Consider the following 14,129-nt stretch of genomic DNA (forward strand, 5'->3'; position numbering starts at 1 on the left):
CACTGATTGGCATTTGGTCATAAATTCTTGCAGCTTGACAGGCACTCTTTTATTCCATTTGTGGTCTTTTACAAGTATTGATCATGAAGTGTTTGTGACATGATGACTATATAACCTAATAGGAAGTTGTGAGACCACTCTTGAGTGATTCCACTTAGTCCTGCAAGGTCTCTGGAATGCTGATGGGAAGCTGCTCATCTATTCACTGATACCTTTCCTGTGATGTCCTGCAGGGGTCATCCTGTTCTATTTCCCATTTATAAGTCAAGGCAGGTAGCCATATTAGCCTACTGCAGCAGAACCAACAGAATCCTGTGGCACTCTGCAGCCTAAGAAATTATCATGGCCTAAGCTTTCAGGTAACTAGGGCCCACTTCCTCACTTGGTAGATACACACACAGAGACACACACAGACCTGAACAGAGGGGGAAATATTTTAATACTAGAACCAAAATGCAAAAGGTATCAATAGGTCTTTTACATTTCTAGGCAGAGTCAAATGTATACACGCTAACAACAAAGCGACCCATTTATAACAGTACATCTCATGTTAACATGCTTTTCATTATTATGTCAATGGAACACCTAAATGCACCATCTCAGCCCAAATTCGCTAATAAACTCTAGTTCAGTAGTTTTATGCTGCAGGCAGCCTTATTCTTCAGTTGTATCTGAAGTGCCTTGGCAAATCTCTCTCTCTCTCTCTCTCTCTCTCTCTCTCTCTCTCTCTCTCTCTCTCACACACACATACACACACGCTTCCCTTCATCAAAATATCTCAGGGCGATTGAAATACTCTCCCACCAGTTTCTGTGTTTTAAAATGTAAGATTTCTAGCCATTTATACTCTTACATAACTCTTACATTACTCTGGTTTTTGTTTAGCAGCAGCAGCAGCAGCAGCAAGACTCTGTTGGCTGGCTATAGCATGAATCCCACTGGGAGATGTGTACATGACTAAGCCCCTGTTGGTATGACTGATGTTGTGAGGTTCTGCCATGGTGCAAAAACATGAGGTTGTCAATGGCCATGTGCTGCTGTGTTTGGCTTGGTGACTCAGAACTTGTGCAGGCTTGGCCCAAGCAAAACTTCTCATTAGAAAGAAGGCATGAATGGTGAATGAAAATGCTGGCCGTCAGGGGTCTGAAGCTGATAGAGACATGAGATGCTGAGGAAGATTGATTGGAAGGAAGCACAGACCTGCAAGGGTCAGGTGGGAATGCATTGCCCATCAGGCAAGTTTGTCTGGTTTCAACTTAAAGAGTAGAGACTTTTGCTAAGGACTGAAAGTTGTGAGTTTTTTGTTGAGCCTTTTGTTCTTTTATACCACAGACATCATTCGCAGTGATATTGCCTTGGATAAACAGAAAGGCTGCAAGATTGCCCAGCACCCAGACATCATGTTGGAGCTACAGAGGGAAAAGGCAGCTCAGATGCACCTGGTTCTCCTCAAGGAGCAGTTTTCCAACACTTACACCAATCTCACACTAACAGGTAAGGTTGCAAGGCCATCATGAGCCAAGGATCTGCCCTCATTGCTGAGACTCTGGTAGGACAAATTGCTGCTTGTTTCATGGTGAGAAGAGAAAGCAGGTGGCTCCTGAGCCATGGCAGCTCACAGTCGGCAGGAAATGTTACACAAATTAAAATGTAATCTAGAGTGTGTCTCCTCACTTTGCTGGCAACTTGGATGTTGCCAATTTCAGAATGCAAGAGAGAGCGACAATCTGACCGTGTTACACATAAACCAAAATCTGTGCCCAATAAGATAGAAGTCAGAGAAGGGGAATAAATACTAGGAAAACCCACAGTGTGTTCATTCTTCTATCTGATAGTCTCATGTAACAGCAATAATGGGTTGGGTTGCTTAACAGCTTCTTGGGACACAGACAGACTCCTGGATTTGATTTAAGCAGCAAGAGGTGATCTGTGACTTTGAGCAGCGTTTTGATGCAGCCAGAACAACAAGAAAAATGATTAGCACATGCCCTTTAAAATGAAGTGAAAAATAGCTGTTCCATGAGTATTTATTTATTTAAAAATATGTGTATATAGCCTACCCTTCATCAGAACTGATACCAGGGCAGCAGGGTATGACATTAAACAACTGAATTTATACATGAACAATAGATAAGCCCATAAAAATACATACACATGGGGCAACAATGAAAGGGCAGTATAGGCTAAAACAACCATTCCCTTACAAACATTTAAAATTCCTGAGTGAACAGGTAAGTTTTAATATGGTGCAGAAATGATATCAATGTCTGTGCCACTTGGGTATGTAATGGGAGGACATTCCACAAATGGGGCACCACCAAGGAGAGGCTTGCCTTCAGGTATTTGGGTCCCAAACCATTTAGGGCTTTAAAGGTTGGCACCAACAAATTGAATTGGACTTGGTAGTGAGTAGGAAGATATATCATTGTTAATCTGGCAGCACCTCTTTATATGTCATATTCCTGACTCATCTTAGGTTTCTGCCTCAATTTAAATATCTCTTATTACACATCCTAGGCATAAACCAGGGGCAGTCATCTTCTCTGGAAGGGCCACTCTATACTTCAGATAGTGATCTGGGGACCAGAAAGGTATATGACTCAGATTTGACCTTTCCACATTCAAAGCCAAAGAGAGGCGTATCATTCAGAGAACAAACTATCACAACAAAAAACTAAAGGCAAGCTTTTTACCGCACACACATTGATTAAAATATGATCGAGTTACCAGTAGAGATGGGAGAGAAATCTTAATGACAAGCTACCTAATTTGTACTTCCTTAAATAATACTTGAACTTATGAACCAACTGCCCATTGGAATTTTCGCTTTGCCAAATTTTGCAATGAAGTTCTCCATTCGTATAATGTGTATTAAAATATGCACATTAGGGAGAGGCATGTCTAAAAATGCATATGTCAGTGAAAATGTGAGCTTCTCATATGCACAGTTTTGTGTGTAATTTTGTGTAACAGACATAGTTTTGCAACCAGTTTTCTCTAAAATGCTGCATTTTTATTTGTTAGAGAAAACTGGTTGCAAAAATATGTCTGTTATGCAAAATTACACACAAAACTGTGCATATGAGAAGCTCACATTAACATGTTGATCCTTTTTTTGTGAGAACCTTTTTTTAAAAACTGCAAGCTGATATGTAAATGCCAAGAGGTGAACTTGAGACTGGAAAAACGAGAGACCAAAATTGACAGTTTTGCCCATCTCTAGGTGCCAGTAGCTAGCTACGTTGCTGGGTGCAGCCAGCCTTCAGACGAGCGTTTGGCCACCTGTGAAGTAAGCTCCCCTTTATTTGAAAATAAATAAATAAATCTGGTGGGGGGCTGCAGTTTTTATGAGAGATGTAGCCCTGGGATGCTGTTCTTCAAGAGGCAACAGCTACTACTGCCTTCCTCTAAGATGCACTTGGTTGAGAGGAACGTTAGCAGGCCTAGCAGAAATTGTCTGACGACTTTCACCCTGGGCCTCTGCCCTAACAAGCAACCCAAGTCTTTTTGTAGCTCTTTAGCACTCCTCAAAATAGCCGTGCAAGGATTTCAAGCTTTTCCCCCTCTCCCTGCCCTCACTTGCTTTAGTAGAAGGGATGCAGCAATTACTAAATTTGGTGTCCTTGAAACCAAAGCAGCACATGCACTTTGTGTGAACCCAGTAAATATTAAAGAGCAAATATAAAAGAGATAATGGTCCAGATGGAGCCGAGTGGCTGTTTCTATTACGGGTGTTGTTTGAATTATCCATGAAATGGGTCCTGGAATGACTGACAGGCTGTGAGGTAGTGGGGAGAGCTGCAGGGCACTCGTAAATGTCCTGCCTGGCTAGTGGGAGGACAGGAGAGAAGGATCTAGTTCTCCCACCTCTGGCCAGTGGGTGGCAGCGGAAAGCCCCACCAAGAAGTGCCCAGGTTTTCACCAGAAACGAGGCCCAGGTTTAAAAAGAATCCCTAGTTCCCAAGGTTTTTGGATGGATGCTGAGTTTGTGTGACATGAACATCTATGTCAGCCTTTTGAACATGACAGCGCCCCACGCTTTGTGGGGAGAAAACAGGAGGCATCCAGGGCTGGAGGCTTTCCCAGTCTCTTGAGAAGACACCTAGCTGTGACAGATCCCCAGACTTGTGCCTGCATGATGTTTGGGCAGGATCCCTTCAAGCCATTTATCATTTTGTGTAACATAATCCCCTCAGCTGTTTATTCCCACTTGAGCTCTTGGAATCTCCCCTGACAACTTGCTTACTCTCCAGTAAACAAACTTCCCCCAGAAAGGAGGGTCTTCCCCTCCTGTGCTAGTCTGCACGGCAGTTTCAAAGAGGCCTAGGGCATTGCTTGCATTTTTGCCTGGGACCTAGCGCCCGAGGGGGCACCCGGTTATTGCAGTCTCTTGGCCTTTTAAAGTGTGTTTATGTTGGGAGGGTGGAAGACTTCGGCTCCAGGTGCCTCTGTGAGGCAAAACGTCTTTCAAGTGGCAGGGCTGCACGCAGCCTCCTTGGGTGAAATCGATGTAGCCTGATAATTGTTAGGAGGTTTAATCTCTCATTTCATAAATGTAACTTAGCTCTGTGTTCTTAGTGGGTAGAACATAATATTTACATATAACTAGACAGAGCCATGTAAATATTTCTCTTTCCTATGATGGATTCTATCATTTTGGTTGTGTGTATGGGATGGGATGAGATGACTGGCTGAGGGGGCAATTGCACCTGCTCCTTCAGCATCAGAGGACAAATACTTGCAGGAGAAAAATGCATCAGGCAGGGGTTTTCTGGGGCAGAGTGAGGTGTAGGGAGTAAACTGTACAAGTGTCAAGGGGCCCCTCCAGCATGGTGTGTTCTTCTTCACACAAAAATATTGCCTTATTGGTGGGTTTATTCTGCTTTAGTATGTTCTGTGATTTCCCCTCAATGCTACCACATTATTGCTGCCCAGAGTGACTATAGTGCAACAAAAGGGGGACAAAAATAAACCAGAACACTTGTGGTATAAAAAGTTACAGGGTTTCGGCAGGAAATTACAGGATAGCCACTGACCAGGGGCGAACCGGTATCACCTCTCCAAAACATTCGCAGGTGCAAACAGTATTGAAAGTGGGGCCATGTGTGGCCACCCGAAAAGCATCATGAGCACAAATAATCGTGAATGCACAATTAAAAGGATGCCTGGAGGAACCCCAGGACATTCACAGCGTCACCACTTTCTTTATCAAGCCTTGTTTTGCCACCAGATGAACGTAGACTACACAGCTGCCTCTGAGCATGAAGCTCAACCTCTTTCACAAATGGCATCTTCCTGATATTCCAGAGAAAATAACAAGCTACAGTAGTTAAAATGTGTTTTGTTATCCTTTCCAACTACCCTGCCTTGCCATATGGCTAAACAGAAGAGCAAAGATAAGAGGTAGATATCTGTGAAATGGCTGCGTTTGTACCTATACTAAAGGCTTTGGATCAGTTTCTGACAGAAAATCAGCCTTCAGTGTGCAGCTTTTATTTGACTATGGCTTGATCACCTTTCAGCAGATGACAGACTGCTTTTCCCACACTCCATTTTCCTTATCATACACCAACAGCGAGAATGATATGGCCATGAAATAAAGTAATTTAGATTCTCATCTTGCTGTGTGGCCTAGTGTAATGTGTTTTGAACCTGCCACAGGCCTAGGAATGATTGTGGGCCATGTGAATTGGCCCTCACTTCTCTCCCAAGTTAGGTGCCCCAGTGCTGGTCCTCTGCCAATTTCTGAAACTTGGCTGTTTGGACAGTGTCCTATTTGGAATGCAGCAGAGCCAGTTTTGCTTGTGAGTGAGTGTCTGAGAAAGCCATTCTGGGATGAAAACATCACCTCAACTGGGACCTAGCAGAGGCCACTTATATTTATTTTCAGTGCTTATATCCCCCACTTCAAACAAATTTTCAAGTGCACTAGTAACATATTTCAAGTTTATCAAATACTGTAAACTGAGTATGAGACTTGCCGCCACCAATGGCAGAACCATGTGTGCTTACCCTACAGTTGTGACCAAGGGTGAGGAAGTGCAGGTGGAACAATGAAATATGGAACAATGAAATATGACTCAATGTAGCACCACAGGGCAGGGAAATTTCCTTCTACTTCAAGGATGTGGAAGCTTTTTCAGCCTGAGGGCCGCATTCCTTTCATAGAGAAACGTCTGGGGGCCACCTGCCCTTGGTGTGTGAGGCAAAGGAGGCATGCAACAGTCAGAGGTTGTGCTAAAATGTACATCCTTTCTGTGGCTGGCTGTGGAAAGATTAACATTGACCCTGTTTTTGCTTTCCATAGGGGGAGTTGCAATCACTTCCAGAACTATATTAATTGGGACTGCAAGGTTTCATCTGTAGATTAGTTACTGATTAATTGTGAATTAATTGGTGGTGGGGAATCTTGTGCCTTAATTGGTGGTGGGGAATCTTGTGCCAGTTTTGGTTAAGTTTTGTTCATTTTTGAGGCTATTTTATTTCTGGTATGTTACCATAATAGGGAATGTACAAGAAAATATTAAAGGTGCCTGTTCTAACAAAGGATGGTAACATTTGCTTTTTATACTATGAGTTATGTCAACATACATCACTGTGTCAGAGAAGCAACAAAGAAGTGACATGCTTATTTATTTAGATTTAATCAATTAATGGATTAGTCAGCAAAAGCATATGAATAAGCAGCTCAAATTTGTTTTGTGGCCCCAGCATTTATCATGCTTGAAGGGACAAATTACTTCTTGGGGCTTAGACTGTGGATATGAAACACTCCCCCAGCACGTGACTCTTGGCCCCATGTGTGCAGACATCCGGCTCTGTGCCTGGATTGGAAGCCTCATGCTGATTTAACTAATCACTTCCTTGAGAAGGGCAAAATGAGCATTTCTCTGCTCGTCTTGAAGGCAAGAGCCTAGGAGACCCTGCAGGGCTTCTGTTGGGGCTGCCCCGAGGAGGAATTTACTGCCAGAAAGGACATGACCTGACTGCAGGCTCATTAATGGCAGCCAGATGTGGTGCTGCTGCTGCTACCATCCCAACATCCTGCAACTAGGAGTGCCTGCTGTGGTGAGTGAAAACACGGCTGACCTGTCAGGCCTCAGGCTGGCCATGTACTCTGCAAAGCCCTTGCCTAACACTAAGCATGGGAGAAGAATTCAGTGTGCATTTAAAGCCAGATTTATCAAAACATAGCCATCCTTGAAAATTTGTGCTTGACTGAATGCTGTGATGCAGTTCTCCAACTAACCAACTAAGTACTGCTTACAGAAATGCATATATTAGGCAAAAATGTCCATGAAAATGAATATATAAGTGAAAATAATATACCAAAATGCATTGTACTGGGAGAAGTTGCTTGCATAAATTAGTCAAAATTGTGTACAAAAATGTGTTCGCTAGGAGAAATTTGCACAAAAGTGCTGAAGAATTCTCATGTGGATTTTTTAAGAGAAAATTTTCAAATTGCTGCAGAAATGTGGAGAACTGAATTTAAGACTGAAAAAATGAGAAACTGAAGGAACCAACCAAGATCTTTCTATTACTACGTAACACTTGCTGTCACTGCAAATATCTCATAGTCTTACGGCTTTCCCTGTGAGAAAAAGCTTTTATATGGAATTATCCTCCATGCATGCAGTGTGGCTCAGCTCTTAAGTGCTGCTCTTCCATGGTTCATATTGGGAAGAGGATGGATGGGGAGCCAACACAAAGGACGTTATTCCTGTTCTACAGTGGAACCTCGGGTTGCGGACGTAATCCGTGACGGAGGCCCGTCTGCAACCCAAAGCGTTCGCATCCTGAAGCACCGCATCTGCGCAGGCGCTTCTGTGCGCTTCTGTGCATGTGTGAGCGGCGCGTCTGGCGCTTCTGGTGCTTCTGTGCATGTGTGAGCGGCAAAACCCGGAAGTAACCCGTTCCGGTACTTCTGGATTTCCCACGGTCTGCAACCCGAAAACATGTAACCTGAAGCAGCTGTAACATGAGGTATGACTGTATCTTCTTTTACTGCAGCAGACTCTAGTGCCACTGTCTGTAAACATAGTCACGTTGACTAACAGACAAAGAGCTTGCCCCTGTTTATGTAAGTATACTTTCACCAAATGTCTTGCAAACATCAGCATAGTTGCACATGCCAACCATGCCTAGCTCTGCTGAAGGGGAAAATAATATTGAAATGTCAAATGGAAATAAATCCAGTTTTGCCAAAGCTTCCATTCACAAGAGACCAGATTTTAATTAGTGCCTTCCAACTTCCTTTAGAAAGTTATTTGACTTCAATTAGCTGAACTGGCACATTGTTAGGGAGCAGGACAGACTGGATAGCTGAGCTTTGTGTCAGGCATAGCAGTGGCCTAATTTTTTCCAGTGTTCAGTAAAGCACTGTGCAATCTCTGTAGAAGCACTTTACTTATTTTAAAAAGGCACCTTCAGCCATCTAACTTTAAAATGGGCCGAGATGAATAGAAATAATAGCCAGTGAGATATTCACATTCCTAATTTCTTATGTATCAGGGAACATCCCCTGGGTTAGAGGGTATACGGAGATTCTGTCCTAACATCAGATTGACTTATATGTATACAGTGGTACCTCGGGTTACATACGCTTCAGGTTACAGACTCCGCTAACCCAGAAATAGTGCTTCAGGTTAAGAACTTTGCTTCAGGATGAGAACAGAAATCGTGCTCCAGCAGCGCGGCGACAGCAGGAGGCCCCATTAACTAAAGTGGTGCTTCAGGTTAAGAACAGTTTCAGGTTAAGTACAGACCTCTGGAACGAATTAAGTACTTAACCTGAGGTACCACTGTACATCTTATACACTGTAAAGTATTCTGTCTCCTCCACTTTGAAGAAGCTAATGATTGGCAGCATGAATCTAAAACCTGCCCCAGTATATCCCTTTCTCTAATCAATCTTTGATAGCGATACATCCACTTAGATGTGACTTACACATGTACATATATCACTTTATCATTAATGCTCAGTGACGCCGGGGTGTGTGTGACCAGTCAACATTGAAAAGTATTGTGTTTGAGTTGACAATCAGGCAATATTATCCTCTTTGCAGTTATTAGTCTGGAATGGCTCATTCACTGATGCAAATCATTAGCTGTATGTGCAAAGAGATAGAAGTGATAGATTTTGTTTATTACACTGTGCATAGTACTGGACATATCTAAACAAAAAATAAATAAATCATTTTGTTTAGTTAAAAATGGTTAAACTCTCCATCTATCAATTTCCCTCTTATATTGGAATGACGCAGAACCAACATGTTCACAGGTCATGGTTGTTGTCTTCATCAATTTCATGTGAACATGTCACAGGTATAGTGCCTCACAGGAACAACACTGAAAAAAGAATGTTCAAGCATATTTTGAAACCTCCACGGGTTCTCCCTCCTTTTCCGCTGACTGGTGTGCACATGTACTCTCTCCCTTCGTCTCTGGTCCCTTTGCTTCTCATCTCTTTACCTCTCTTATCATTGGCTTATATGTACTGATGTCATAGCAGGGCATTTCAGGAACAACTGCCAGAGCCCCTCTATCTGCTATTGGATCCTGCAGAATTCATAGTGGTCTGGGTGAATTGTATTTTATATTGTCATGATCTGCCTTGAACTTTTTAAATGGAAGGTGGTATATAAAATGTTTTTTTAAAAAAATGAAGAAGAACTCTGTTGCAGGCAACTTTTATTAAACTGTACAAGTAGGACATCCAGATTCCAATGGCCAAGAATTCTGAGGGAGAAAGTTCTCTCTTTTGGCCTCGGATAAAAATTCTGGCCAACTTTACAGGGCCCTTAAAAGTGTCATTGAGATTATGCTTGGAACCTGATTTGAACCTTCTTTAAGCATTACATAACCGGTACCACTGTCACCTGTCCTTTTCCTTTGACGTTTGTCTTTAAGACATTTGTCGTCATTTGCCTGTCTGAATAAAGTATTCCTTTCCAACAGAGCTGCTGGGTTAAGATTCCAAAAGAGCCTTGAGATCTTTCAGAGTTGATAAAAGGACTTATCTTGTCTCTGCTGCTTTGTGAGGGAAACACTGTGCCTGCCAGTATCATTTGAGAGGCTTCACTTCAAGCTGCTCTGTGGGCAAAATGTTTGGGTGACAAAAACTAGACCCTCGTTTTGAGCTCATGTGCAGCACTTGTGCTTAAATATATGATCCAAAGCTCTGTGCACGTGGGATCATTCCTTTTTTACCTGGGAAAGGATACACTTTGCGCTTGGATGCGATGTGCAAGCTCCTTTACTTGGACGGGGCATTTTCTTTTCTTAAATGAAAACAAGTAGCCCAAATGTATAAGAGATTCTGGATTACACTCCAGCTATGATAATTATCTCCTGCCCACCTAGCAGTTCAAAAGCACGTCAGAGTGCAAGTAGATAAATAGGTACCGCTCCGGCGGGAAGGTAAACGGCGTTTCCGTGCGCTGCTCTGGTTCGCCAGAAGCGGCTTAGTCATGCTGGCCACATGACCTGGAAGCTGTACGCCGGCTCCCTCAGCCAATAAAGCGAGAGGAGCGCCGCAACCCCAGAGTCAGCCATGACTGGACCTAATGGTCAGGGGTCCCTTTACCTTTACGATAATTATGTTACTATCTCAATTTAAACTGAATCAATTTACTGATATACTTGGAATGTATTTTTCTTGAAGTTTTTTTCCTTTTCATGTAGGCTACTTATATTTGCATTTTAAAGTGTTTATTTTAGGCAGACAATGATTTAACCACCACTACCCTCATGTTCCTTGAGCTGAAAAACAAATGGTATGATCACATGTTTTAATTATTGTCTGTAAGCAGCCCTGATTGACTCATGTTAGTAAAGTGGGTTGTACTCGTAAATAAACACACAAATAAAACAAAACGCTGCCTTCTATTCTGGACGTGGGAGTCTGGATCTAGGCATATGCCAGCTCTAATTTCTTCATGGTATTTGCAATGGCTGAAGGCATCTTTGCATACCCCATCCTGATTCTGCTCAACAACACAACACCTCCATATTAGTGCATATGAAATGGTTTTATTTTGCATTATGAAAATGCTCAAGCTTTGCAGAACCTCCAGGAAATACAAGATGTGCCAGATCTGTTGGGCAGGTACTCAGAATACTTCCCTTTTTGCTTAGCCCTAGTAGGAATGCTCACTCAGAATAAACCCCACTGAGATCAGTAGACCATATTTCCTAGACAGCATGTCTGAAAAACCTTGTAGTTAAAACTTTACCCTCAAAGGGCTATCACCCACAGAGCTCTCTTAGCCAATTTTAAGGTAGGATTTTGTTCAAGGGGTGAGATAGTTAACTGCTATACAACAGCTCTGTGCAACGGTATATGTAAGCTGCTGGAGTTCCTGTGAGGAAGGAGAGTGGGAAGGAATGCTGTGGTCATGGTGCTGATGGGGTCATTGCTCATTCTTTCATCCGGGTCTTGAGGGACATGTTTCTGATGACAGATCAATTCTTCATTGTCGGGATTCCTGCACAGTTTAGAAGGAAAAGCAAAGGAAGAAGGAACAGTGGGTGAGTTTGCATCTGGATTATCATTCAAGTGGCCACAGGGGTTACTATAACTGGTGGGGGCGCTACCTGCTGCTAGGAATACAGTCTGACTCCAGTGCTTTGCTTGACTCCAAACCACTTCCCCATCTGTCTAGCCATTCCTTTTCTACAGCTCCTCTTGCTCTTCTGTTTTGGCCAGTTCCAAATGAGATCCTGACTTAGTGGCTGCTAAGGGCTACAGCCCATTTTATTTTATTTATGTTCCCCCACCCCTTTCTTCTCTGATGAACTCAAGATGGCATAGGATTTGCAGGCGGTTGCACAGTGAATTTCAAAAAAAATAGACAACCATATGTAATTATAGCCTTGACATTTTTTAGAAATTCATCTTTTAGCCAGGACAAGACTCATAGTCCTGATGTTCTAACTTCCTATTGCATGTGCACCTATTAGTGTGCATTATTGTTCCAGTAATGTCCTGAGGAGCACAGGGCTTTGCAATTATGGAAGCTTAAGTAGGTCACACTAATTGGGACAGATCAATATGACTTTTTATAGACTAGAGCTGTGGTTGGTATTTGGCATACTCAACTTCTGATTGATCTCTATGGTAGGGACAAATTAATAATATATATGGTTGTGATCTTGTAAGTAACATTTGCATGAATTCTGGATGCTACCACCACTGCTTTCATGATATTATAGCGCTGCATGAAATGCTTTTTCCTACTAATGTACTACAGGCTGTGACTGGCAATTCACACTGGACAGAAGAGTAGTTGAGTAACATTTAGAGAGAAATGGGCTTCAGAGGTAGGTCACCTTTGCTCCTTCCAGCACAGCTGGGTCATCACGCCAGGAACTGCAGCTATTGAATTACCCAGAAGAAACAGAACGGGTGGGGAGACTCCTTTTCGGAGTGAAATGCAAACCCATTGGCAAGGAAGCAAGAGGAGCAGCTTTGAAGGGAGAAGTTAAAGCAGATTCCAACAACCCTCCATTAAGTAATTAGGGGGCACGGGGGATGGATCCGTCTGAGATGCTCAGTTACCCCTTTTCTTCCTTCTGCTGGGCACTCCCTAAACCGGATCACCTGGGGAAGCTCTTTTAAGGAGCTCCAGATGGGCTGTGTGTGTGTGTAAAACGCTGCCTCCAGCTGTGGCCAATCACTCCTAGCCAGCCAATCTGCCTTTCTGCTGGAGCCCGCGGCAGCCACACTGCCCATTCGTCACGCTTCTCCGATTGCAGCGCTCTGGATAGCTTCTCCGGGCCTTGTCTGGCTCTTCCTCTCTTGTTTTATCATCCACCCCCTCCATGAGCTAATGTAGTAACATCTCTTCATTGGCTATAAATTCAGGGAAGAGCCATAGATAAAATATGGCTCTGCACAGGAAGATGGGGAAACATCTGGTTTTTAGCCCTTCGATTCAGTCTTCACTTGTCTCCTATGACAATGTCACTGTTTGTGCACGTGTGAAAAAGAGAGCTGATACATCTGAGCCAGCCCAACTGGATAATTTGGAAGAAGCAAATGGCGGGTGGGGGAGCAGAGTAAAATGTTTTCATTTGGATATGCAAAGAATCACGTTGAGTCCAAAACTTTTCCTAACAAGGGAACTGTACAAGCTGCCTCCATGGCTAGTTTGAGAGGCTGGGTGGTCCAGGCCTCTTCCTTCTCCTTGAAGGGCTGCTGGATCTCTGAGCATTCAGTGAGGAAACAGCTGATTAGATGCCTCAAAAGCAGCAATGACGCGAGAGCCCTGGGAGAATTCTAGAAGAACATCAATAGTTTATTTAATGGTGGACTCTTCAGGCAGTGTTCCACTGTGTTTCAGTGTGACAATGAGGCACTGGGTTTAAAAAGAATGAGGGTGTATGTGAGAGAGAGTGATTACCTTAATGAGCAGAGAGTGGGCGAGTAGGTATCCAGAAAACTATTGAGCTTCCACAGTTTTTCTGATTGGAAGGAGGTGAATCCTTGTGGAAATTCTATGCTTTTTCAGATTCACCTCTTTCTGATTTGAGCCCTAAAACCATGAATCCAAATTTGGCTGCATTTTGTGCTATATCTGCTTGCCTGATAATTTGGGGAGTGGAAGGAGGAAAAGAGTTTTTCCGCTGGGTGAACTGTTCTTATTGTGTCTAAAGGGCTAAGTTGTACAGATGCTCAGTCTGCATATTCTTTGTTATTCAAAACAAGTGTCAAAGTTCTTTGGCCTTAAATAGCAAAGGCAGAAGCAAGAGACCTTTCTAAGTCTGTTTTAAAACAAAATTTACATGTGGGTTGGAACAAGAACTCACCCTTTCCAGATGTTTGGTAGTTGGTGTGCTTTTTTTTTTTTTTTTTACTGACAAGGAAATCAACAAATTGCCTTCAGTCATTCTTTAGACTCCACCCAGGTCTAGATTCTGCCCAGGCCATATTTTAGCACCTCCTAGAAAGAATACTGCCTCCTCCCTCCATAAGCTATAGGTAATGAAAGAACCCTATCAGCGCTTTCCTGCAGGATCACAACCAGTTGCCAAGGGAAGGCAGCTTCCAATACCAGGCCTTACTCTGCTTTATGTATATGGAGATAAGTGGAAAATAAAAAGTTGGAGAGAAGCAAAAGCAATTG

General features: G+C 43.0%; 1 protein-coding gene across 1 annotated transcript in view; it reads left to right on the plus strand.

Moving 5' to 3' along the window:
- Positions 1-14,129, plus strand: part of HPSE2 (heparanase 2 (inactive)) — a 112,302-nt gene that overhangs the window by 16,361 nt on the left and 81,812 nt on the right. Inside the window, exon 3 of the mRNA XM_083443819.1 lies at positions 1,333-1,494. Within this exon, the coding sequence (XP_083299945.1) occupies positions 1,333-1,494 (162 nt within the window). The remainder of the gene's footprint in view (positions 1-1,332; positions 1,495-14,129) is intronic.

The sequence above is a fragment of the Podarcis tiliguerta genome (assembly GCF_965153285.1).
Source record: "Podarcis tiliguerta genome assembly, chromosome: 5".
Taxonomy (NCBI): Eukaryota; Metazoa; Chordata; class Lepidosauria; order Squamata; family Lacertidae; genus Podarcis; species Podarcis tiliguerta.